General features: G+C 38.4%; 1 protein-coding gene across 1 annotated transcript in view; it reads right to left on the bottom strand.

Annotated features, from left to right (window-relative positions):
• GREB1L (GREB1 like retinoic acid receptor coactivator) overlaps window positions 1-26,241 on the bottom strand; it is a 79,979-nt gene that overhangs the window by 19,886 nt on the left and 33,852 nt on the right. Inside the window, exons 8-20 of the mRNA XM_086608600.1 lie at window positions 24,782-24,919; window positions 24,324-24,443; window positions 22,446-22,583; window positions 20,442-20,627; window positions 15,336-15,662; window positions 14,343-14,471; window positions 13,616-13,750; window positions 10,786-10,983; window positions 8,703-8,883; window positions 7,190-7,382; window positions 5,630-5,763; window positions 3,263-3,602; window positions 45-160 (exon numbers count right to left, since the gene is read on the bottom strand). Of these exons, the coding sequence (XP_086464726.1) occupies window positions 45-160; window positions 3,263-3,602; window positions 5,630-5,763; window positions 7,190-7,382; window positions 8,703-8,883; window positions 10,786-10,983; window positions 13,616-13,750; window positions 14,343-14,471; window positions 15,336-15,662; window positions 20,442-20,627; window positions 22,446-22,583; window positions 24,324-24,443; window positions 24,782-24,919 (2,335 nt within the window). The remainder of the gene's footprint in view (window positions 1-44; window positions 161-3,262; window positions 3,603-5,629; window positions 5,764-7,189; window positions 7,383-8,702; window positions 8,884-10,785; window positions 10,984-13,615; window positions 13,751-14,342; window positions 14,472-15,335; window positions 15,663-20,441; window positions 20,628-22,445; window positions 22,584-24,323; window positions 24,444-24,781; window positions 24,920-26,241) is intronic.

Here is a 26,241-nt window from a genome sequence, read left to right as displayed (position 1 = left end):
AAACATGTTAGAGAACAATCACATTGCAAGCATAATAACAGCACCTGGGGAAAGTTTCTCCTAGAGGGTCCTTGCCAGTTAGAATAACAATGCAAGGTAGACCTTCCAAATCCTGATATGTGCGAGGGATCCAATCATCCTGCTCATTTCCCCTCCAAGCCTGTGAACAAAGAAACTTCCAGTCACATTTAAATGACACCTTCTAAACCTTCACCTGTTTTTTTTTCAGTTCCTGCTTTTTCTTTGTATACAGAGTTTGATTACTCAACAGCCAACAGGAAGGAGACCTTAGGTTCAGGCATGCATTTTTTTCTGGTAGCTGTTAGCCAAGCATTAGACGCACCGAAAAGGGATACATAGCAATACGTTATTCAGTGCTGGAAATACACACCTGCTGTGGTATTAGTGTGGTCTGTCAGAAAAGCAGTTGATGCCTTCGATTTCAAGCTGGCACAGATAAAAGTTCTTTGAAACTAATGTAAAGCCAAAGACCTTCAAGTGGAGTACGAAAACGATTCCATGATCCTCAAATATTTGCTTAATTATTCTATATAATGAAAGATTATATGAAAGAAAAAAATTTTCCCTTTACTGGAGCTAATCCCACAAGAAAGGACTCCTTAACTACAGTCCACCAAGGCCTAAGACCACAAAACTGTATCATTCTCCCTTAACACGGGAAAGGCTGGTTGTGTCAGTCCCATCTCCCTACACCCTTCAGTCCCCTTGGTTCAGTGGAGCTTACTGAATCTGGCTGAGCCCATTTGTGCTCTCTGTGTTGGATGTAGCCTCCTAAAAACATTGCTTTATCTTGAGCAACAATATCTTTCTTGCTGTGTTGCACAGTGCCCAGACTTCGAGATGATACAGGCAGTATTTGATCAAGACAGGCATGAGCACCTTACAGCAACTGTTAGTAGAAAGTAAAGCTGAAAGACTCAGAGACTCTTACTTAGAAAGGAAACGAGTCATTCTATCTCTACAAATACTGAAATTATATTATAAAGCCGAAATGCAAACATGCAGGTTCATATCCAGCCGTTCCTGACAATCTATTATAGGTACTGCCAGGAAAACTGACAACACAGCCTCTTAGATCACTTGACCAGTCAAGACAAGGAGATCAGCAGAGAAGCTCTTTCCATAGAACCCAGAGATTTCCATGCTCATCAGTCATTAAAGTCTCTTCAGACAAGGAAATTAAGCCCTAACAGTTACAGAATCATCAAGTATTTGAGCTACAGCATATCGCTCCACTGGAAAAAGTTTCTCCTTCTTTCTTATTGATAATAGACACGATCAGTTCTTGAGAAGGGTCTTATCTAGCTGAGGCACAGAATCTACTTTACGGAGTCATGACAGCAGGCCCAACCACTCAAACTGCCCATAAAAATAATATAAATGTTACTCTTCTCAGCACAGCTGTGCAAGACAACAATACACAGCTCTCTTGTCAGAGCAACAAGACTTACGCAAGCTTTGTGGAAAACACACCTTGCAACAAGAACCCTATCTTGAATTCTGTCTTGGTTCTTCTAGTCTTAACCTGTACCCTTGACCTTTTCTCTCCATACCCTTCCTCTTCCCCAGAAAAGTCATGTTTTATACGTAATCTTACCAGGCAGATGAAGGGGATTGAAAAGGAGGTCTCGCTAGCAGATCAGCAATTCAGCGTGCCATTTGACCTTTTGAAAATTTCCACTGAAAAAAACCTACGACGATTTTTTTCTTAGCTTAGGAAGAACATGATTTGGAGTCATGTTCCCCTTTTCTGCTATGGTTCTATTCTCTTTCCCCAGTTCCAATTTCTTTCCTCTGCTGATTTCAGCACTCTCTGTATAACTTGTTCACAGAAAAAAATTATTTCTCCAACTACCTAACAACATCTACTGGCTCAGTAAAGCAGCCTCAGCCAGCAGAGAGATATTTTCTGGCTCAGCATGGTTAGTCTGGCTTTGTGTTACCCTGCCCCTCCAATGACAGATGTTTCTGCAAAAGTACATGGCTAGAAAATTAAATAGGAGAAGACAGATACAAAGTTCATTTTTTTTTTCTGCTAGCCCAAAGACTTAAAAAAGAAGCCCGAGTGCCTGGGGCTTTGAGCTGTAAACTTGCATACAGAAGATGTATTTCCTGACCATCTTATTCAGGAAGGGCAAAGAGATGCAGCCCTCTGAGCTCCTCACTTCTGAATGCCTCCCCACCAGTTTGATTCTAGTTACACTTAAAGAGTATGCCATGACAGCATGTCTGGTCAACAAAACAGTTATTTCAATTATTTTCCATCTCTTCTTTCATTCTGTACCTCTGGGTGTGCCAACCCCTTGATGGAGAGGAATGACCCGACTGGCTGTCCAGAGGGCTGGTCTGACAGAGAGAGGAACAGTCCAGCTATCAGTATTGCAGCAGCAGCTTCCCACCCTCCCTGCCCTGATGTGGCATCACTCTTCCCTCTCCTGCTGCAGGGAAGGTTTGAGAAGCAGAGGCGTTAGCTTCTTTAAGAACATTTTATCTGCTTCTGGTTGTAGGCATGCTCTTTAAGAAAGGCTAACAAAATTAATTCCTTGTCTGTGTGGTTTTGAATACACTGTAAAACTCATAGCAGAAACCAAAAATGAATGTCTCTCTGAGACTTAGAGCAAGGATCAGGACAGATAACCAGTATTACTTTCAAGCTGGTGCCTAAGGCAGGCAATCCATTACCTTTTGTTTAATGTAGTGAGGTTAATTCAGGAAGTGGATGTGGCTAGTTGAACCATGCTCTTCGAAATCCATGCAAAAGTTTAGCTTGGTGCATATAAGCTGTGCAGAAGAGGCTTTCAGCATGCAGTGGTTTGAGAAAAGAAGTCTATGACAAACAGCATACCTTACCCGTTATCAGAAGGGCAGAAGATGGATGGACAGAGCAGACAACAGATACACTAGACAGACAGATAAGTAGGTGGAAAGAATTAGTTTGTCTAAGGAGATGGGAAATCTGAGCTCTGCTTTCAGACATGAACCCTGTCTGACTCATGCTGCTATTCAACTTTAAGAAGTGAGATAACATCTGGTGTTTGACTTCATAGACCAGTTTTTTTCCAAGTTTCTTAATCATTTATGCTCATTAAAAGTACAGTATACTTCCATGGAGACAGATACAGAACATGCACCCTTTTCCTCTAGATAATTAGCCTACAGACATGTGGGAATAAACACAAAACACATAGGACAGTCAGATGACTACAATGAGCATACAAACAAACATTTAGTTTCTGCTAACCTTCAACCGTGTCACAAAGTGTTTCGCGACAGTAAGCTCTGAGGCAGGGTTCCCAAGGAGGATCTCAAAACGGTACTGCAGACCTAACTTGTCTCTTACTTCTTGTAACCTCTCTTTGGCCAGCATGGCTAGCTGCACAGACGGCACCCTAATGACGAGCATGTGGCCACAGCCATTCTTATCCTTTCCTGGAGAAGTGATAAGGTCATCCATTATGCTGAGCGTTTCGGGCGTGCTGTGATCTCTTAGCGAGGCCATGGTTGTGAGAGCCATCAGAGCTTGGGAATACTGCTGAATGAGAAGGTAGCAGCGAATCACCATGCTGTGCAGCCGGGGATACCTTTGAGGAGATACAGTTCTGTATTAGCACAAGTAAAAATGAAGCAATACCTGAAAATTAGCCAAAAACCAGGACCAAGTCGTAAAGTAGTGCCCATTTTTTTTTCTGTAGCCTTTGATTTTCATGGACAATAATTCTGCAGAACATCTAACTGTGTTTTAACTAACTAAATAATAATAAATGGCCCAAGTGCAGAAGACAAAGAGCCAAGTCCTGCACTCAAGTCACAGGAACTATAAGCTTCTGTTATCTTCATTTGGGCCAAAATTTCAGCTAAAGGTCTTTAACTTGATGGAGATACAAATCATCTCAAATCCATAGCACAGGCTAATAATTGCTTGGCTGTTCACAAGCTTTTTTCTTTTATGAACTTGGAGGACCATCACTGCTCAGGTGGCTTGTGGGAGAAGTACTTCATAATTTCAGATTTTTCACCCTCTCACTAGAAAGTTAGACTTACTGACAGGGATTGCCAGCTCTGAGCCAAATCTGAACTTTCATTTTGCTTTTAAATTACATAGCCAGTGTTTCTTTCTCTCTCATTACAGCTATATGCAGTGACAACAGATATGAACTCACAAAGTAAAATGCAAAGAAAAAAAAAAAAGATTAAAACCTACTCAAGCAAAAAACCACTCAACTTGTTGAAATTCCCTACAAGATCACTCACCACCATAACACAGAAAAAACCCTGTGCTATTACACCTTGAGCGCTAGTCTTGCGCCACAGAAGTCCAAATGACTAAAACAAGTAAAAGTTCCAATCTTCTCTGGACTCTTTCTTGAGTAATTTAATGGACAATATGAGATCCAATAAAATTTTGTGTCTGTCTTTAACCAGTGGATACAGTAGCTAGATCTGTATACCATAAGCCAGTGATTAAATTGATACATTTTTTAAAGACTTTTTACTCCTCTTCCCATAAAAGTACCCACAGCTTTTTTTGCTACTAAAACAAATCGACACTTTCTTAGAACATCAAAATGTCTGCAATATTTTCAGATTTGTAACCTTGTATGGCTCATCCACCCAGATGGAATAACCCCCAGTTTCTTGAAAACCAAGGATAAATCAATAAACTGTTGCATAAAAGCGTATCCTGGCTCCAAGGTACAGGTTCACCTCCTGTCAATTTCTAGTCTTATCCCGACCTCGTATCAGAGCAGTATTTGCACATGCACTAATCCTCCTTCATCCTTTTACCCATCCACATCTTAAGAACAGAAAGAGAGCAATAGTGGCCACTATCTCTTCCATTGGACTTGGCCAGAAAGACTATGGGAAGCCTAAAGAACTGATCCATTAAGATTAACTGATCTTATTACTATTTATCACATTCATTACTTATATATTTGTAGATAATAATAAATATTAATGATGTACTTAATTATTCATTTATGTTGCTAATTTAACACATTTGATATTGTAATTTAGTTAATAAATACAAATTTACAATTATTATATTGACCTAAATAAAACAGGAAAAACAGTACTGAAGACAGAACAATCCGGTTCCAGTAATATGAAAATAAAATGAGAACTATAGCTTGAATTGTTATAAGGATTTGTCCTGCTGATACGCAGAACAGATTAACTCCTTATTGCTGGAATCTACAGCATCGCCTTCATTCTTGCAATGTTCACATTTAATTATATCTTGGATATGTCCTGTGAAAGTAGCTTGTTCAGGCAGCTGCAGGGTACTAACAAGCCACTTTCAGGCTCTGAGCCGCAGGAACCAAAACCATAGCCACCTAATGAAATAATAAAAATGAGAGCAGCACAGCTGAGCCTGCACTGCTGTTGAATGGGCCTAATCTCTTCTAAAAACAAATGAAGGAGATCCCTTACTTCTTCAACAGCACTAAATTTGTTACAGAAATTAAAATTGCACATATTGCTTAGATTCCAAGATCAACACCAAAGGTCATCATACCTTCTTCCCCTAGTGATGGGGCTCATAACTATATCTGTATCCTTAAAATCCCAATTAAGCAGAATCCCAAGCTCCTATGTTACTATTTACCTTTCCAAAAGCGTGTTGACCATTTTTTCAAAGGTTTCATCACATCTCAAAAGGGGACTTGTGACTCCCCATTGGAGGGATTTGCTGTATTCATTCAAACCGAAGTACAGCTTGTCTTCACTTGCTGCGTCATCCTGTTCCATACAGAGATAGCAAAAACATAAGGAAAACTTTTTTTAATTTCTTTGGTAACTTAAAAAAATCAGAGGAAAGTCTTTTTCGAAGCAAAGCATATTTTCTTTTCATTCATTCTCCCTCAGTGATGTTATTTGTTTCAAAGAATACAATAAAATGTAAACTGCTTTTTACTTAACTTATTATTTGTCTACAGCTAGGAAAGACAGATGTAGATCCTTGCAAATTTTTCAATATATCTCCTACCTGTGATTGCAGGGGGTTTCTAGAATCCTGCTCATTATTTTCTAACTCCCTATCTCTGGCTTTGTACCTACTGACAATTGTTACCTCATTTCTATTTAAAGCAGAGCCTAAAAAGAGAAGGATTATTAATTTCCAAAATTCTTCTTGATTGTCAGATTCTACCCATCTCTAATAGCAATCAGAAACTAATAATTTCCTTTGCTGGGACAAATCTGCAGATAGCAATCAGAAAGGCAGAATATTTGCTGCCTCAATTTTCATGAGACCTTTGCTGGAAGCACAGCATGGTCTCAAGCGCATTTACATCACCAGTAATCACTAGGAATGTAATTAATCAAATACAGTCTCTTTTTTTGTCGGTTATTTTTTTTATCAGAAGACTGAAAGTTGTTCATTTTTTACTTTTGGGAAACAAAAAATTCTCTAGATCGTTTTACAGAAGGTCACTATAATGGCTTATATTAACTATCAGCCAAAAAGTAAAATATTCATTCACTCCCTCATTTCCAGTCTTCTGTTTGTTTGACTTCAACTATTTTTTACAGCTACCACTTTAAGACACTTTACAGAAACCAATAGTCCACTCAACACAGTAAAGTCAAACTGTATGTAAATATATGAAACAAGGAATAGGAGAAAATTTTATTTTTTAAGCAGGTTTAGCCAAAACATCCTCAGAATTAGCTCGCTGAAATGATGAAAAAAGCTAATGGTGCAGAATGTCCAACAGATCTTCTTTTCTGCACAATGGTGGCACCTACTACACCATAACTTGTTAATCTAGTGCACAACTTTTATTGGTACAAGAAAAGTTATGAGCAGACTTGACAGTCCATGTGATTCATAATTTACGGCCAAAAGTCAGACAGCTTGAAAACAGAAAGTCAGCTCCAGAGCTTTATGGCATGTCTACATAGCTTTGTCTGACCAGAGCGTAGAAAGTAAGTTCTCATATTGTGTGACTGGACAAAGAAAAATCTGCAGTTCCTGAGCCTAAATGCCAGTGTTACCTCTACCATCAGCATCCCAGGGCTATGTATCTGGAGTCTGAGAGAACAACCTCCAGCAGAGAAAGAGCTCCCTTCTACAATTTTCCCTCCTAACATATGCATCTGCTAGATTGTTAGATGTGCGGTCCACATTAAAATTCACAGGTAAAATTGACAATTAAACACTTACCACAGCATCAAATTGTATCCAATGTACCTCATTGCTAGAGCTGATCCTGGACTGCTGCGTTTGCAAGGCGTAAGGAAAAGAGCTGACCTGAAGAACAAGGAGGTTGAATGCTTCAAGGACCTCCCTGCAATTAATAACTCTATCAGCCAGACCATGACTAGGCTCACCATGTGACAGGGAACTTGAAATGGCACTGCAGAAATAAGAATGCAAAGAATTGCCTTACTGACATCCTGAGATTCAATGAATCACTCTCTTCCTGCAGAAAAATCTCCAAATGACCACAGCACTGAGAATCACAGCTCAAAAATCAGTTTGGAAGGGTGATAGATGTCAAAACCATTGGAGTGTTCTCTGTGGGCAGATTCAGGCAACGGGGGAAAAAACCTAAATAAAGGACCAAAATGTGCTGCTGACAGTAAGAAGGTGAATTAGTGTGCCCATTTAAAACAGCATTGGATGGAGGAAACAAAAAATAAGCCAAAGCTGATGAAATCCCTCTCACTGAGAAACACTGTTCCATGAGCTGTGGGGTTAGGATATAGCAACAATTTCACAAAATCCTGTGGATTTTCCAGCCTGAAACAAAATATTTCTAAAAGAGTGGGAAACCTGATAGTCTCCTGATGTCCTGATTTTCAGCTCCTGGAATTATCTTCGCCTCCAGGATATTCAGGAATTCCAAATTCAGTGTACAGCAAAGACAGTAACAAAAATGTGATGGTCGAGATAAGTCAGGAAGAATGTTGCTTTTATCTGTTTTCAGCTGTCCTTCAAAGTATTTTGTTTATTACAACTCTGATATTCAAATGAATCCCACAGCCTTATGCATCATGTCTAAATCACATTAAGATTTTTCTCCCCAGTTTACTCATGGAACAAGAGCAGAATAATTAGCCTTCTTTATTTCTTTTTCCACATTAAAGTTGTGATTCAGTGTGAAGAAATGTTTCTGCACATGTGTGTATGTGTTGTTGTATTCAGACCTAATGCTGGTCAAATCCAACATAGCTGTTTTAAAAATCCTTTTCTCACAGTAGCTTGGGCATTTTTCAGATGATGTGGAGAGTTAAATGTCTGTAAGCCTTCTTATATTAAAACCAACACTATCATCAGGGATAAAAACGTGAATTAAAAAATGAGTAGCTTGTGAACACAGAAGAGATTTGGCTTTAAGTAGAGCAAAAAGGGGCAAAATAGGAAAAAGACAAAAGGAATAAAGAAGGTTTCAAAATTCAGCCTTTTTTCCTGGACTTCAGTACCACAGCAGTTACCACTAACAGTCTTGATAGGGATCCAAAAATCTGAAACTAGTCTCATCTATCCTCAGCTAAATCAGAATTAGTTAACAACTATCATGGGCAAGCAAAAAAAGATGATTTCTGATTTTGAGGCCCAAAGTGCCTTAGGCCTAGAGAAAGCATCGGGTGTCTAAGATAGTAAGTCCTTTGAAAAACCTGTCTGAAAGATACAGAGAAAGGATGGTTTTCCTTTGGTAGGTTGAAGGAGCTACCTTGTTAAATCCACGTGGGCATTGTCATGAACCAGCACAAACAGTGTGTAGGGATTCTGCTTCACTCGTCTCATGAAAACTTCAAATTTTGTTTGAATTTCGTTGTCTAGCCGAACCACGTATTTCTCTGCTCTCTGATATGCTGTTCCATTGTCTTCTAGGCCCAAGTCCACAAGGACACCTGTCAGAAAGAATACAACAAAAATCTTTTCCTCTGAGTGCATCCAAAAATGAAGTGTCAATGGTAGGTTGCCACTTGTCTGTCAATATCAGGATTTCAGCAAACTACTGATACGCCCTCGTAAGAAGATGATTATCCAAATGCATTTTCTCTCACAATGGGGACTGAAATATGCTTCTTGGCTTCTGGATTTCCTCAAAAATGTGCCTGAAGACCTTTCAAAGACTCTTCACATTGCCAAAAAGGAAAAAAAAACCCAACACCACCAGATCTCCACAATAATTTCCAGAGCAGCTCTCAGTTGGCTATGCTTCATGATCCTAGGCCAAACATGCCCACATTTACCTAATACATTAATCCTGCTCGAGTCAGAAAAAGTTATCCTGACCTTTCCTTTGCAAAAATCATAAATTTATATAAAATTTACTCTCACTAGTATCATATCATTTTTTTCATGCCCTGCTTCAACGTTTGTGCCCATACAACTACTCTCTAGCAGTAATGGAAGATTGCCATCATATTCATAAAGAAGGCATGATGGCTATCATGGTACATGGCTTTGAAAGCCATTTGAATTAAAGAAGTAGCAACGAGCTACTGGGAAACATAAGTCAATTATGTACTTGCCAGGGTCTTAGTGATTTAAAAAAATAAATCAAAAAGTAAAATAAAAAATATTTATTTAAAAAGATACAATAAAATAAACGTGAAACTTTGTTTAGAGATACTACAAAAACCTCTCATTTATTGTGTAGCAGCAAATTAAGTTAATACAATGTCTGAAGAAACAAGGAATGAAACGAAAAAAACAATAAAGTTATGTTAGAAAGGTAAAGAAACCTTCAAGTGTTCTTTTTTATTCTTTGAATTTCACTAGTAAAATAGTACAAAAGAGAGAAAAAAATACAGAGATGGACCACAATATTGAGTAGTATCAGGGCATATCTGCAGAATCAAAAGTGTGGGACTATTTGGTTCAGAGTAGAAAATAAGAGGAAAAAACAAGCCAACAGCTACCCAAAACCACTCATAGATGCATTACTGAAGAAGCTCATATTCATGTTTTTCAAATGCAAACACAAGGTATTATTAGATAAAGCTGAAGGCAGGAAAAGCAAAAATGTTCAGCTGATAAAAAAAAAAAATCATAAATACAGAACTATCCTAAGGGCTTCCTTACTCCTAGGTATCAGAGGTCAAGAGCTAAAAAGGACCAAACATCTATACAGATAATCCTTAGTTTTATTAGAGAGCAATTTTTCTCCACGGACAAACTCATCTTTTCTGGATTCATGTCAGTCACTAACAGAGTGGATAACAGAGGTCACTCTGTTATTCCATTAGCTGTCCACTAAAGCTTTCTTGTTCCTCTTGAAGTATTTAGTACCAGCCATAGACAGACACAGAACCCCAGGCACGAAAACTCACCAATCTGAAGCATATGGCAATTATTGTGTGCCAATGTGCGTGTATTATTCAGGCATTTATCTACCTAACGAGAGAGCTTCCTGCGTATATGTCTGTGCTAATATATATATGAGAGCATATGCACAAATGTGTACCTAGAACAAACAGCACCAACAGCTCTAGGGGATAAAAGATCTGAACAGCTGCACTCGCTCATCCACTCCCTCTCTTGGCAGTTGAATGCTTCTCCAGGTCATAAATTCCTCAGACTTGAATGACTACGGCAATTTCTTTTGACACTTAACCTGGCACAATTCGGGCCCAATTTTTCAAAGGAAGATATTTAGAATTCATCAATGATACTAACTAATAGAGCTAATACTGGACATACAAAATACTCATTGGAGCAACTGACTTCTCCAGGTTTACCGGATATGACTTGATAACATCACATAGTTTGGTTTAACGGTCTCTTTTCCCTCCCCTCCCTTTTACCTGATTGTCGAATCCGTTGAAGGGTCTGCTGCACCAGGACTTCTGAACGGGGAACTATAACGATGAAGTCTACTTTGCTGAAGTGGCCCAAATCCAGGCTCTGATTGCCACTGTCTGCTATAGCACAAACCTGGGACAAGAGCTTTCTGGCAACTGTAAGCTGTGGCTGGTAAATTTGGAAGGTATCAACATCCAAATCTAGAGTGTGTTTGTTTGAAAAAGAAAACAAAACACAACAAGAAACATGTTTACTTTCCCACCCCCCCCAATAAACATGATTCTCCAAACAGCCTACCCTCTATTATCAGAAAAAAAAAAAATAATAAAATCACTCGCCAGAATAAATCTCAGCACTCTGGAGAGCTGAGTCCAGATCACAAATGTCAACTTTTTTTTGTTTGTTTTTGATGAAAACGTGATAATATATCAATTACCACAATTACAGCACTGTCCATATTTTAAATGCCCTGAAGTGTTTTAAGGATTTTTAACAGTGTAACCCAAGGAAACCTCAATGCCAACACAGTGAAATGCATTCAGTTAAATGAAGCAACACATATATAATATACATGCGTGTGTGTGTATATATATATATAAAAGATATACATGTGTTCATATAGAAACAGTGTGTGTAGATATATACACATATAGAGCTCTAATGTTCTCCTGAAACTTGCAGTTCTCCTTCAGGAGCTTCTCTCTATCACTCCTGCTGGGAGAACCAGCCATGAGCGCTGAGGTTGCTGTGCTCAGGGCACGATGAGATGAGAGCCAGCACACCTATTAATCTGAGGAAGCTGAGCCTGCGTTGGTAATCCTGCCAAAACGACTCCAATAGGACAGCAGGTCAGTTGGAAGTTCATTTGTACATCATCTCTGCTCTGAAGTATGGAGCCCCACTCTAAGTCATGACTGAGACAGCTGTATGTCTCTATACTGAGTGATAGTAATACACACTGTGAAGGTAAGAGGAGCAATACACTTAGGTGATAAATCTCAATTATTGGAGCGTGTGTGTCATTTATTTCTTTGGAGGTTTCTCGAGTTTTAACAAAATTTTAGCCTCAGATTTACTTGAGCTTAGTAAATGTCAATATAACACCAGCTGCAGAGAACTGGGGGACCAGAGCTTTGCTTTGCTCTCTATAGGCATGTACCGGAGCATTCATGTTCCCTCGAAGAAAAATCGTGTTCCTATATTTCAGTATTTTCAGTAGGTAAATTCTATGCCAAACAATCCATGTTTCACTATCCCCTGAGTATTTTCAACTTGCAGTTTACCAAATTAAATCCTACGATGTCCTATAGTTTTTGTTTATTTCAGTTTTTCAATACAAATTAAATTCTGATTAAAGGACTGCTTATCATAAAAATTACCTAAGGCAAATTACTTAAAAAAAAAAAAAAGAAAAAATCCCAAACTACTGCAAATTTAATACACATCAACTATTTTTGCTTTTTAAAGTAATAAGCCACTTTATAAAAATCTTGCAATGGACATAAAAATCAGAAGGTACTTTGAGCAAAAACCTGGTATGTTAGTTTTATATAGACACATGTATGCTTGTGTGTGCTCTCTTATCTCTGCTCAAACCTGCCTCAGTGTTCATTTCAGCAGATCTACTATAGGAGAAAAGTCCCTCTCACTGCCCAGGAGACTTACCTCTCCTTTTTTTTCATTCAGGCAGCTTCCCAGTAGCTTCAATCATTGTACAGCCATATTTTAAAGACAAAACTAGCTCAGAATAATTGTTTGAGAAAACATGAAGGTTTAAAAAAACCAAAGCACCGCTGCACATCATTACATAGTAAGAACAAAAAAATAACAGAATCAAAGATCTTTCTCTCTTCAAATTAATCCTCTGAAGAAGCTTAAGACTTGTCTTTCTGGGGGTGCCAGAACAAAGTACCTGGCAGCCTTCCTAACTGGATCTTCTGATCCATGTGAAGACTATAAACCATCTTGCTTTCATTCAGATCTAACACTGAGCTGATTAATTTAAGCTAACTAACATGAGCCAAGAGCATATCTTTCTTTCACAGGGAGAAAGCTTTATTGGAGGTTGAATTTGCTTTGGTACAAGACCTAAAAGAATCTCAGCGTTCACAGCAGCTCAGTGTATCTTTTACCATTACTGTCATATGAGAAGGAAAGTATGGTTAAAACTCTGAATAATGAAAGAATTCCAAAATGGGAAAATCATAATTAGCATTTTTAGACAGGCAATCCTAGCTTATCTTTTGCACCTCTCATCACATTAGCCAAATAAGACACATCTCACATCAGCAAATTATAGATTACACTTGCCTAGCACTTTCAGTCCAAGATCTTAAAACACTTACCCTAAAAGTTTAAGCCTCAGGGCACAAGTGTGTAGTACCTATTATTATTACCACTTCACATGTGGAAAGTGAGGAATATGAGAAGTTAAGATACAGGAGGACATCTGGGGAGATCAGAATGAGAACACAGTTTCCCTCTGCCTTAAGCCCAAGGTTACATTCCTTTTCTAGGTGCAAAGCAGTGAGATGAGTCCACACTGCCAATATCACAAAGGAACACCTTCTGTATTCTGCTTAGTGCAGAACAGAAGATCATGTATTTCAGCTTAGGAATTATAAAACATAGAGGAAAAAAGGTTGCTGAAGGTTACTACAGAGATTTTCTGTCAGAGAAACTGCTGTATTGCTATGTTCAGCTGGCAGTATTAGTATTTGAAGGTTGGCACACTGGCTGCAGCTGTGCCCTCAGACTCTACTGAGGCACACGCATTTTGACATTTGACAAACTACTCACTTATTTTACATCTTGCACGGAAAAAAAAATTACCTGGTTCTTGCGTAGAAACCATAGCAATTGCTTCCTGAGATGACACACACTCACTAACGTCTCCATTAAAAGGAATAATGACACTTTCCCCTCGCTGCTGTAGCATTTTCTCCAGCAGCTTGTCCAAATCATCACCTAGATAAGAATTAGCAACATCAAATATTCTGGAAGCTATTTCAGACAAATGATGCAGAACATTACATACACACATGTTCTCATATTGCTGATGTTGAACCTGCAAAGGGGCAGGGGACTGGAGATACAGAAAAGAGAGGGAGGGAGAATATTTTTCTCTTTTATTTACTGATTTGCCAGTTGAACGAATTCAAATAAAAGAAACCACAGCTGAATAATTTCAGCTCTGTGCCTTTGCAGCTAGCAGTGACATCTGATGCTCACAAAGAAACACTGACTGTAAAACAACCTCTAAAACCTATGCTAAAAACGCAAACAAGAAAAGACTCATGCACTTACGGGTGCCCTGCCATCCCATTCAGCAGTATAAACAGTGTTAAAAATGTTTTGTCACAGGGTGAGTTAACTCACATTGCACGGGTGAAGGAGACGAGGACTCCTTTACACACAGTGAATGGAGAGAAGGAAAGAATGCCTCTGGCTGGAGAGGGCAGAGCTGTATTCCTGTGCACTTTAACTGCTGAACAGGAGACACACCACACTAAAGACAAGACTGTCTTGGCTAGGACTTCTGTTGCTTAGGATCACTCACCTAAAGACGTGTTTTTGAAATGCGATGCCAGGAAACTAACTTTCCCTGTGATGAGCTCGTAACTGATCTCTTTTAAAAATTCGCTGGTAGTAAGCATGCTTTCTGCAAGTGCCCTAGATTGATATTGACCTGGAGAAGAGGGGGGGAAAAAGAAAGAGCAATCTTTAATACAGTGCACAATCAACACAACCTTTTCATCCTAGAGGTGTGAGGCATGCTGATCTTCAGTCTTAGATCTCCACTGCCCTTACCCAGTAGACTGGGAGAGGAGTCTCAAGTCTATTTTGCTACTGATGGGAGAACTAGTCATATTTGTTTAGCACACACTTTGCAAGCTGTTGTTCACAGTTTTGCACACTTGGCTGACAGACTATATGCAAAATAAGTATCTGCCCCTCAGATGGAATGGAGGATTCTTGTTAAATACGAAAAAGTAATTATCCCCAGTGTGAAAGAGTTTAAAAATGACATTAGTGATTCATCTGTCTACAAAGGAGATGACTAGTCAAAAGTCACATCCAGACACACTCAGGCACACACAAACATCGCAGTCGGTCACCATGGCAGAATTTGAAAATCAGTATGGTAAAAAGGATTAAAAGCGTGTTCTGTTTTATGGTGGTCTGCAGAAAACTGCAGTCAATCCAATACTGCCATGTGAAATGGCACAGCTGTTACACAAAACAGAGAAAGACAAAACAACTATTTTGTCACTGAGTCACTTAAAGATATTTTCCAAGGTAGCCACACAAACAATAAAGTGTGAAGCCTCTCAAGGAATAGTAATGACTAGCATACAGTTAATTTTCTAGATCCCCATGGACATCAGTACTCCAAGTCTTGATGGAGGAATAGCAAACTTTGACATTGCAGTGTAACAACACAAAGGAGAATAAAAAGAACAAAAGGGATTTAAAAGTTGGAACAATGACTCAAGAGAACTAATTCAGCAAAATTACATTTGTATTTAAAGCATACTGCAAATGTACTCACCTAGGACTACTACACAGAACTCATTTCCTCTTATCTTTGATGCACAAATGGCAACAACATAATCTGGTAGCTTTTGCTGATGTTTCATTTCATTGAGAGACCTCAAGGTCTCTGAGATGCCCTCTGCCAGCGAGTTCTGGGTAACAACCACATGCACGAGGTCCCGGGACACACTAGCGATTAACCTAGCAAGCCAAGGGAGTTGACCTGGTGACACAGAGATACACTGTGCGCTCATTTGCAAGGATCGCTCTCTCAGAGTGAACTCCTGCATAGCTTTCAACATGATCTGCTCAAATTCTTCCCTCAGGGGTATCTGGTCAGGACCTACATTGAAAACAAACAAACAGAATAATAGTATCTCATATCAAAATGTTATTGAACCGGGAATAATCACTTGTCTGTCTTGATCTGAGAAGCTCTTTCACCATATTTTTCACATTTACAAAACACACTCACTACTCAGTGGATATCTACCCACATGGCATATTCTTGGTTTTTCATATCAGAAGCCTCCCTCCCCCATCATCTCCTTTTTTTAAAAACAAACAAACAAACAATGAGGTATTCCATCTCACTCCTAGCTTTTCTACCTTCAGAAACTGATGGGACAAACAAGGGAGTGGGAAAATATGTGGGTTTTGCCTGGAATGGAAGGATCACTTATGTAGCCTCCATTTGTTTTTATAGCAGAAAACCCCAACACTTATCCTGGCAGTTTAATTGCAGCCCCGCAGTACGACAGAGTCTGTCAAGTGGTCTTTGGTTTTTTTTTTTTTTTTCTCATCATGTATACTAGTAAACTAAGCACAGATGTAAATAAACCTCTGTGTAAATTAACCTTTTCTTTTACTTTAGTTAAATTGGTTTAATTTAACACATCTTCAAACTTCTAACACTAAGATGCATATGCAACTTCAGATTTATATTCCCCGGACTTTGTAAACTGTATTGTGAACTTAAATTGGAAAACAGAAATATAAGCTACTCTATCTCAGTACCAATCCCTCAACTCAGCTTCAATTAACATTTTGCTCAGTGAATTTGTCTCATTGTCAAAGATACTCGGGAATAGATGAAAAATATTCATGAACACAGAGTAAAAACTAACTATAGTTCAAATTTCCAAGATCCCATGTCAGTGCCAAAGGAGACAGCTTCATGCTTCAACCCCTTGCTCTTCTATGACAAAAAGGAGAGTCTTAAATACCAGAGATATGTGAAATGATGGGGTTTTGGTTTTATGTTTTCTTTCAGGGCCAAAGATGACAAGCAAAATGGGTAGTGAAAAAAAGGAAACAGAAAAGTAACATATGGAGCGTGTCACCATCCAACAACCATAGGATGATAGGGCAACTATAGACTTGTAAATGCAAGGCTGTTTTCATTCTTGAGGCAAACTGAAAAGTTCTGATGAGTCTAATTTAATGCAGTATGAGCATAATTATCTCTTTACAGATCTCTTTTTTTGGAAATATATATTCTTTTCCCTTCTAAGATAACATTGTATATTCTAGATCTTTAGATCTAGAAACAGAAAGATCTTGAAACAGAAAAAATGTACATTTATTGATAGAGATAAATCACCTTCTGCAGAAATAAACTCTATCTACAACATATCAATCACAAGAAAAAAATATGTTCTACACTAAAAGAAATAAAAGCAAGCTTTTGCTGATTGACAGAGGTTACTAAAGAGACAGGCTCTAAACACAGGGATCATCATGAATCCAAGGAAGTGAAAATAATTGTACAAATTAAAAGACTTCCGTATGAGAAAAACAATGGAACTAAGATCAGATGAGATCAAAGACTAAGTGATATTGATTTTAATTGTGAACAGTTTCATAAATACATATACAGGAACCTGTCAAGGTTAAAAAAGAGTATTTGAAACTTCTCTACAGAAACAAGTAGGCAAAGTATCACCTTGACTTCAGAAAAAGAAACTGCAAAAAGAATGATATCATGTAAAATTCATAGCTGAGAACGACCTTATTAACATAGTTATGCTTCCAAAAGCAGCTACAGTTTAAGGCAACACATTCAAATGCCACCCATTTCTTGGTAGAAATCCTTCATGGTGCACCCCAAAAGAAAGGCCCCTCCAACCACCTAATACGAGATTAATTGCTGGAATAACCTCTTGCTTTGAGTGTCTGAATATCCCTTCCACGGAAGACTGAGGTTTGTTCCTGCCTTGAATTTGGATGTGCATTCAGATATAGAAGTTACAAAACGGCTTTGGGTATTATGGCATGAACACAGTCAGTGATTCAACCATATCACAACAAGAGAGAAGGGAGAATGACATTATAATTCTAGACAAGTAGCTAACAAAGGGTCCAGAAATCTCCTCCAGCTGAAAAATCAAAACACAGACCTTAGCTCTGCGTAGGATGAGATTGTGTTTGTGGAAACAGTAGTGTAATAATAAAAAGTAGACGGTTACAAATGATAGAATGTAACCCATACTGCAAATATGGGCATTTCAAGGTATAAAAACAAAGTTTGAGAATACTTCACACTACGAATCCTGCCAAAGATAACAAATGTGAAATCTGACTAAGTACAGGAGACAGACTGTAAAAAACCACTGAAATCAAACACGTCTTCATCATTTTCACTTATTCCTTTACCACAGTCAGTAGAATTTATTTACAGCAATGCCATGGCTCACAATCACAGCTTTAAGTGTGTATAGTCTTCACAGCAGGTTTAAAATGAAGGCATAAGAAATGCACTTATTTTGTTTACTTTGATTCGCAAATGATCCATATCATTGTGGATTGCTCAGCTGATTTATGAAAGCACAACAGTATTATCCTACGATTAATAATGTTGTCATAATCTTAAGGAAAACTGAAAGGAATTCTCAGATATATCTTTTTTTCAAAAAAAGGAGCACTGTCATAAAAAATATTCTTATGACCTGTGATCATAGTCATCTGCAAACATATTTTGTATAAGTAGCAAGATCTGAAAAAATTAGGCAAAACTCAGTATCTATTTCATTCTTCTGCCTGCTTTTTTATCTTTGCATTTATGTTACTCTTTCATAATATACTCTGGAAGAAATAATAGCTTTTTAGTCCTACTTTCTCAAGAAAACAAGAGGCTTGCATGAATAAACTGTTAATTTATGTGTGTATTTGTCTCTTATTCTCGTTAAAAACTTTAGAAGCTGGCTGCTTTCCAATTATCTTTAATCTGCTTTCAGTTTACAAAATGAGATAAAGGCTACAGTTCAGTGCAACTGTCACAATTCCAACAGTTCTAAGTTTGTAGCAATGTTCAAATCAGCAACATGTTTTGATCCCGGTGCTCTGCAGAATGTTTTTACTTTTCTCTTCATTAGGCCCTTTCATCTTAAGAGTGCTGGTGCCCATCTCCACATCAGGCCAAATGGAAAACTATTCAGCTTTGCACAGTTAAGAACAAAAGCCAAATTAAACACCTGCTAACACGGGAACTGCTTTATGCTAAAGGCACAGTGCTCACTCGACTCAGCTCCGCTCTAGAAGCTTTGCATGAAGCCTCCTCTAGTCTGCAGCAAGTAAGGTTGGATTTGCTCATGGAATGTGGTTCACTGACTCAATAAGTTTCAATAAATAGTTGGAAGTGCTGTATCAGTTGGCTACATGTTTCTCTGAAGGAAAATCATAGAATCATAGAATCATAGAATGGTTAGGGCTGGAAGGGACCTTCAAAGGTCATCTAGTCCAACCCCCCTGCAAGGAACAGGGATATCTCCAACTAGATCAGGTTGCTCAGGGCCTCGTCCAACCTGGCCTTGAACGTCTCCAGGGATGGAGCATCCACCACCTCTCTGGGCAACCTGTTCCAGTGTTCTACAACTCTCATGGTAAAAAATTTTTTCCTAATATCCAATCTGAATCTACCTCCCTCTATTTTAAAACCATTACCCCTTGTCCTATCACATCATGAGCTGCCTCTATCAATCCAGAACTGTGTGAAGCAGCTGGTTTTAACATGCAGACTCTACAAACTTTCCAACAAACATGAAAACCTCAAATAAATTTAAGCCCACTGAGAGACGAGCAACAAAAACATTCAGCCTTTAAAAAATAAAGAACTCCCCCTGTCAGTTCTAACACGGCATACAACGGACTACTGAGGCAGAGAATGATACATAAAGCAAACAGGTCACTCAGTGAGTATTGCAACACAGAAGATGGCCTCCTTCCGGCCTGTAACCATGAACAGAGAAGAGCAAAGCATCACAACTCGCGGCTGAAACCTGCACAGAGCACATTTGCTCCCAAATTACACCGTTATCACCGTTTGTGCTTCTTTGGAAACAATTGTGTATTTCATACCATTATGTACTACAGATACCCCAGCAGAAACCCAGTACAGGAAAAGCAGCGTGCTCTTCACAAAAGTCATTTCATACTCCTCTATGATAGGCACCATCTTTATAAATACAGAAGTTAAGACTGAGACTGCTGTGAGAAGTTTCCCAACACTATATCGCATTGTTTATTAACTTCTAAACTACTGTTAACATTGCTGCTTTTTACTCTAAAGTAAGGGAAAATTTCCGGACCTGCAATAAGAGAAAGAAAGTCTGGTTTGTTGGTTTGCTCTTAAATTTCCAAAAAGTCCATTACAAAAACATTTACAAGAATGAGATATTCACTGAATCACTTGCCTTAGTCTGAATAACAAATGTGGTATTCATGTAAACAGTGCTGTCACCAAAACAATGATGACCATCACACATCTGCCAGCACTTGTCACAAAACTGAATAAAACAGACCGAGCGTCCTTAGAAAGAGCTGTGATAACTGATGGTTTGATACCCTAAGCAAATGAATTATCTGCATTGCAAATCCATTTTCACAAAGGTGACCTGGTCAATCCCCATATGAGGAGCAGAAGCAGTATCAGCCTTTAAATTCACTTTACTTCTTCAGTCTGATGAACACAGTAGCAAAGTCACACACACTAGATGGAGCCACTTACCTCTTCCAGGCACAAAAATTGCCAGAAAATTGGCTCAGAAATGGACATAAAGAGAATGGGTGAGGGAAAAACAGGACGGTCACAAATATAAACAAGTGCTTATGAGAAATTGCTTACCTAGCTGGACAAGATATTGAATAGTTAAAAGTATCATGTTCTCCACACTTAGCAGCTGACTGCTGGTCAAACCCAAGAGATCCAAATCCTTGTTTTCCAGCTGCGGAATCTTGTAGCAATTCACCAGCAAGGGACTCACAACAATATCACCGACATTTCCATAGAAATAAGGTAAAGTGCCATAACCTGTGGTAAAAGAAACAAAGAAAACCCCAGAAATTCACAAAATACGCCACTATATGAAATCTTGCACAGCGTATACATTTGCAAACGTCTCCTTAATGTTATCTTGCAAAATATACTGCATCAGTGACTATTCTTGGCATTATAATTGCTTACAAAATAAATGAGATAGGCCAGTGATCCTTCACTGTGTTTTATAAGCGATGACACAGATTTGCAAAAACTAACAATAACTTCATGCCAGAGGGATAATAGTTATTGTTATCCAAATACAAATGAGAATATTATCTATTTGGGTCTTAACCTGACCTTTAAATACAGATTCTCCATAATATAGTGTACAAAAAAAAAAAAGAAAAATCAATGGAAGCAAAAGTACATTGATCTTAACATTATAAAAGCAGCATAAGTCACATTAGCATTGATTCAGTTACTGTGGTATTGCTGTGATTGATTTCACTCTTTTGCCACGTTTCCATTCTGTTTTCACAAACAGGTTAAGTAAACATCGACAACTAAACATGATGTTCTGTAAGGTAAAGCACATGAGCACAGGCTAACTCCTCTTTTCCTTGAGAATGTTTTTGTTTAAAAAAAAATTTCCACACAGATATTGCCAAACCCATCCATTTGGGTACATCTGGTTCTGTACTATTAATAGGACACTGTTTCTCAGGGCCACTAACATTTAGACTAACTGAGGACTTCACTGGCAAGTCTCCAAGAGCCTAAGGGCTGCATTCAATTTGCACTTAAGCTGATGACTGTAGGCACCCTCATCCTTAGTAAGCAAGTGTTTCTCTGAAAACTGTTAGAGCACCGTGCTAGAGATTTAGAACAGGCTTCTAGAAAACAACACTAAGCAAAACAAACCAGACGAAGTGTAACCCTGTCCTTGATGGTTTTACTAGCACATGGCCCTGTTAATTCTCTGGGAATTGTGTGTATTACGATTATCTGTGCAAGTGAGGACTTGGAGAACTTCTCCATTTCTTCAGGAATGATAAATTATTCCATGGATTGTATTCATAGGCATGTTCTGTTAACACTGAAGCTACTTTATACAACCATCTGTATGATGCTGAACCACAGAGAGATTGAAAAACCCAAAAAAATGATAGCAGTACTAGCCGACCCATCTTTGTTATATAGTACGCCCAAGTAGCTCAGCTTGAAAGGGATATTCACATTATGAGTCATGCTCTTAAACTAAAAGAAAGGTCTCTCTAAGGGTTAACAACATACTTTAGACAGCTAACGGATTTTAAAAGCCTGATCTGTTATCTCAGTTGCTTTCAAGAAGTATGAACTACAAAAGACAAAAACTTAGTATGATTCACTTCTGATCAGTCAGCTCCAATAAATTTTCTGGTTCTCGCACAGAATCCCTGGGCTTTGAGATCTGGACTATAAATGCTGCAGAAAATATTCATTTATTTTCTAAGTTGTTTACATGGGAAAGCTATTTTCATTAGAATGGTTAGGGTTGGAAGGGACCTCAAAGATCATCTAGTACATCTATTACATGGAAATATTTCTATTCACGGATTTTACACAAATCTTATTTGTACAAAACTTCACTTTGGCCAGAGGTTTTGTACAAATTTGACCTAGTTGTGACTTGTTTGCAAATCAGGTTCTCCAGAAATCACTTAACTTCCAATTTTAAGTATTGAGCAACTAAAGCAAACTATCCGTGACAAACTGACTTCGTACTGTACTGAACGCCAGAACCAACAAAAAGAAATCAAAATTTCTTTCTCCTAGGGGAGCATGCATTTATTCAAAATGCAGCATTTGGTTCTTCAGTGTAAGACTTACCTATCAGAATCACTGGTCTGACTCCCGAGTTATTCAGCAGGTTTTCAGGAACTATTACAGTCTCCCCTGCTGGGATGGGTTGAGGCTGTAAAATTCCAGTTAACATGGATTGAGGAACTGGGACTGACAAAAGAGGCTCTATAAAATAAAGAAAAGAGAAACTTCCATTACTAAAAGGCTCATACTGTGATTTGGCCATATGAACAAATAAAAAAAAAATTACTGCAGATCACTAACTGTAATAAAATTCAAAAGGCCTCTGCATTTCCTGCTATAGTTTTAAGTAATTTAAATTAAGAGCCTATATCCTCCTGTAGCCCCACCCCTAAAATAAAACTTTTTCTGACCACTGTATTGTTGGTGGGGATGAGAGAGGAAAACACAAGTTTGAATATGCATCTCCAAACAAAGCCAAGTACTAAGCCAAAAGGCCACCTCTAAGACAGAGGCTGCTTCTCAATACAAGGGAAGAGACTGCTTTGACTTCTCACATAGAATATATGTTGATAAGAAAAACTAATACAGGCCAAAATACCAAAGTTTTCCTTAGACTGTTGCTACAAGGATAAAAATTAGGCTTTACTCATGAAAGAGTAAAAGCAGCTTTCACAAGTAAAAAGAAACAAAGCGCAAGAATTTTGTAATCTGCAATCAGGATTTAGTGTGAGGTCTGCTTCAGAAGTTTCTTAGGCTTCGTTTGGTTGTTTGTAACAGGTTTTTCAAACAATGCCATCAACGAAAAGCATCATAGGCAGCACGAATGAATATATGCATGCATATGTTTTAGCAGTGGAATTTTTAATCCAATAGAAAAAAACACTATGAAAGACTCATGGAAAGAGGACATAGCAGAGGTAGTGGATTTGTGGAGACAAACTCAACAAAAGGCAGGAGATTGTCTTATGTCATGTCTCTTCAACAAGTTTCTGAAGCTAGAAATCAACAAAAGCTGTGATTGATTTCAGCTGCTCAAGCAGGCAGGCCTGCACTACCATGTAACCCTTTTTCACGCGATGAGTATCTCTGCAAATCAATTCCAAAATATCTCAAAATCAAGCCTTTCAAAACAAAGCGAAATATATATATATTGTGCGTGTTGACAATTTTTGTTTTCTTCCTTGTATATTTATTCTCCCACTCTATAGAGACAGGAATAAGTAATTTTTTATTCCCCTTTACAAAGTATTCTGAATCTCACAACTGAAAAATGCTTAAATAGTAGACAGTTTTGTTGATAGCTGTGTATAAAGAGACACCTACATGGATATTGATGAGCATTCACACATACTTGTATTTAATCCTGTTTCATATCATGATGTTATGTATCCTTCTTACAGCTTTTCCATGCACAAGAGACATTTGGTCTCACAAACTATATGCTTTTAACTGAAGATCATCTAGTGGACATCAGTGTCCTTTGTTAGGCCAAAATTATATAAAGCCCTTTTTCCTGTGCAGGGACTGAGTGTACTGTTTCTGCAGCACGCCACACCAAACTGAGGCACAACATTCAAGGTGAAGGCTAATGGAAATCCCTCAAATGCGTTCATATATCCATACACCTGGACGATTTTAGAACTGAGTTACATTTTGGGGAATTAGATAGCTTTGGATCCTTATTAATATTACTCTGCTCTTCCTTTCCTCTCTCTCCCAATAATTTTACTTTTCCATTGTCCCATCTTGGATTATGGCAACAAGGATCAGGCAATCGCGTTTTTTTTTCCAGGGCATCTGAAAAACTCTCCATGGTGGCCTTAACTAAGCTTATTGAAGTAATTATGTATTCTGTGCAACACTTAAGAGAAGCAGCACAGGGCTACTGGTCTGGCTGAGTACAGCTTTTTACAAACTAAATCTTTATGATTCAAGTTTTACCTGTTCTTGCTGAAGGCCGAATTGTAGGAACAGGTACCGCTAAACCAGGAGGAGGGACTGGGGACCCAGGAGACCATCCCCGGTGACGTTTCTTTGGTGGTCCAGAACTGGACATTGATGCTGAGAAGGAAAACAAAAACTGATTCTAAACCCCATCCTCCCAAATGACCAGATTCCAGCCCACATTTCCATTTCACATTGGTGTTGAGCTGGTATCACGCCCACAGAGTGTCAGAGGTTTATATCTAGATTTACATGAAGCCAGACTATGATGTGAAAAACTTTGCTACCTGTGTTAAAAAGCACAGTATTATCATTAATAGTCATGCCGAAAACCAAGTGGATCTATAAAGACTGAATTGCAGAAACAGTAACGATGGGAAGAACAACAAAATCACAAATTTCAGGCTCAACAGCCAGTGCAGCTTAAAATAAAAGAACAGAGAGGTTTTCTTTACCTTGGTCTCCAGCTGCACAGCCAGGGCTTGGAGATGTTGAGTGAGGCATTGGCCGAGAGACCGTAGAACTCAATACATTATTTCTTCCTCCATTAGCGTTTCCATTAGCAACATCAGTGGCACGCAGTGAAAGAGGAGCTGAGTATAACAAAATACAGAGTGTATGGCTTGAGACAATCTTGAAAACAAACAAAATAATACCACTGCATGCAGACAGAAAAGAACAGGGCAAGATGCATGACTGAAAGAAACATACTCCAGGGAAGGCATGAAGTGTACTTGGCAGAGAATAATCTGGGCACAGGCTACAAAATCCTAACCTTGAAATGAAGTCTACAGATTTCAGGATGAGGAGAACAGGTGGAAAAAAATATCCAAAACAAACCCCACTAAAATAAAATAGAAAATTACACACAAAAAAAAATGAGGAAGTAACACCTTTTTTTAGAAACTGAAAATGTAAAAAAAAACCCACATAATTAATTCAGTTTGTAAAGATTTCTAAGCCTCTCTGGTGCATCTATATATTTTTCTGCCAGTTGTCCATGTGCCACACACAGAAATTCACTACAGGGCTCCAGTCTAAAGCTTTAGCAAGGGAGACTGGCAGAGAAGACAGGAGAGTTTGCTGTAAAGCACACCTGCTCTGAGCATTACTGAGGCAAACTATGTTTAATTTTGCTACCTGTGCCTAAGACAATCCTCCAGTACCAGCACGTCTGACACGCTGGCAGGACCCACTGTATCTAGATCACAAAATGGAACTACAGCAACAGAGGATCACAAGAAGTTATCCTCACGCTTCTGAACTCCTTCTTCTTTTCCAGAGCCTAATTTTTGCAGGAGAAAAAAAAAAAAAAGGTATAAACTGCATAGACCAAACAAGGAGCCCAGTAGGGACTACAGCTCCTTGTCCTATCTGCCAGCTCCACAAGGATTTCGTTCCCAGGAACATATTCCAGGAGCAACAGCAGGAGATGGCGCAGCAGCTTGCTGATGTCAGCTGCAACCGAAAGTGTTTGAGATGTGCGTATTTGGCTTAAAACAGTGTAATGTGGAACTCTCCAGCCACAGTCATCCATATAAATTCAGGCACAAGATTCTCAGTTTGCCAATCAGCAAAATTTAAACAACATGATGTGCCCATTGTGAGATCCTCATTTGTACTCTGAGTCAACAATTCGGTATGGACAGATACAGCAGACATGTACAGAAGTGGTTGAAATGGTGGGAAGTAATTTCAGTGCATGATAAATTCATTCTTACGCAAGTATGGAGAGGAAGACTATTTTTGCAAAAGAACTGTTAATGATTCATTAGATACAACATAATATTATGTATATATAACAATATATATTGTATAAAATAGCAGATATAATAGATCATGTATAAAATGTAATGCTCATGTGCATATACACACAAAATAAATTTGTATTTTTTCTTATTCAAGCATACTTCCC

Source organism: Tauraco erythrolophus, chromosome 3 (genome assembly GCF_009769465.1).
Source record: "Tauraco erythrolophus isolate bTauEry1 chromosome 3, bTauEry1.pri, whole genome shotgun sequence".
Lineage (NCBI taxonomy): Eukaryota > Metazoa > Chordata > Aves > Musophagiformes > Musophagidae > Tauraco > Tauraco erythrolophus.
The sequence above is the reverse complement of the archived record's forward strand: the minus strand, read 5'-3'. Positions and strand labels throughout refer to the sequence as shown.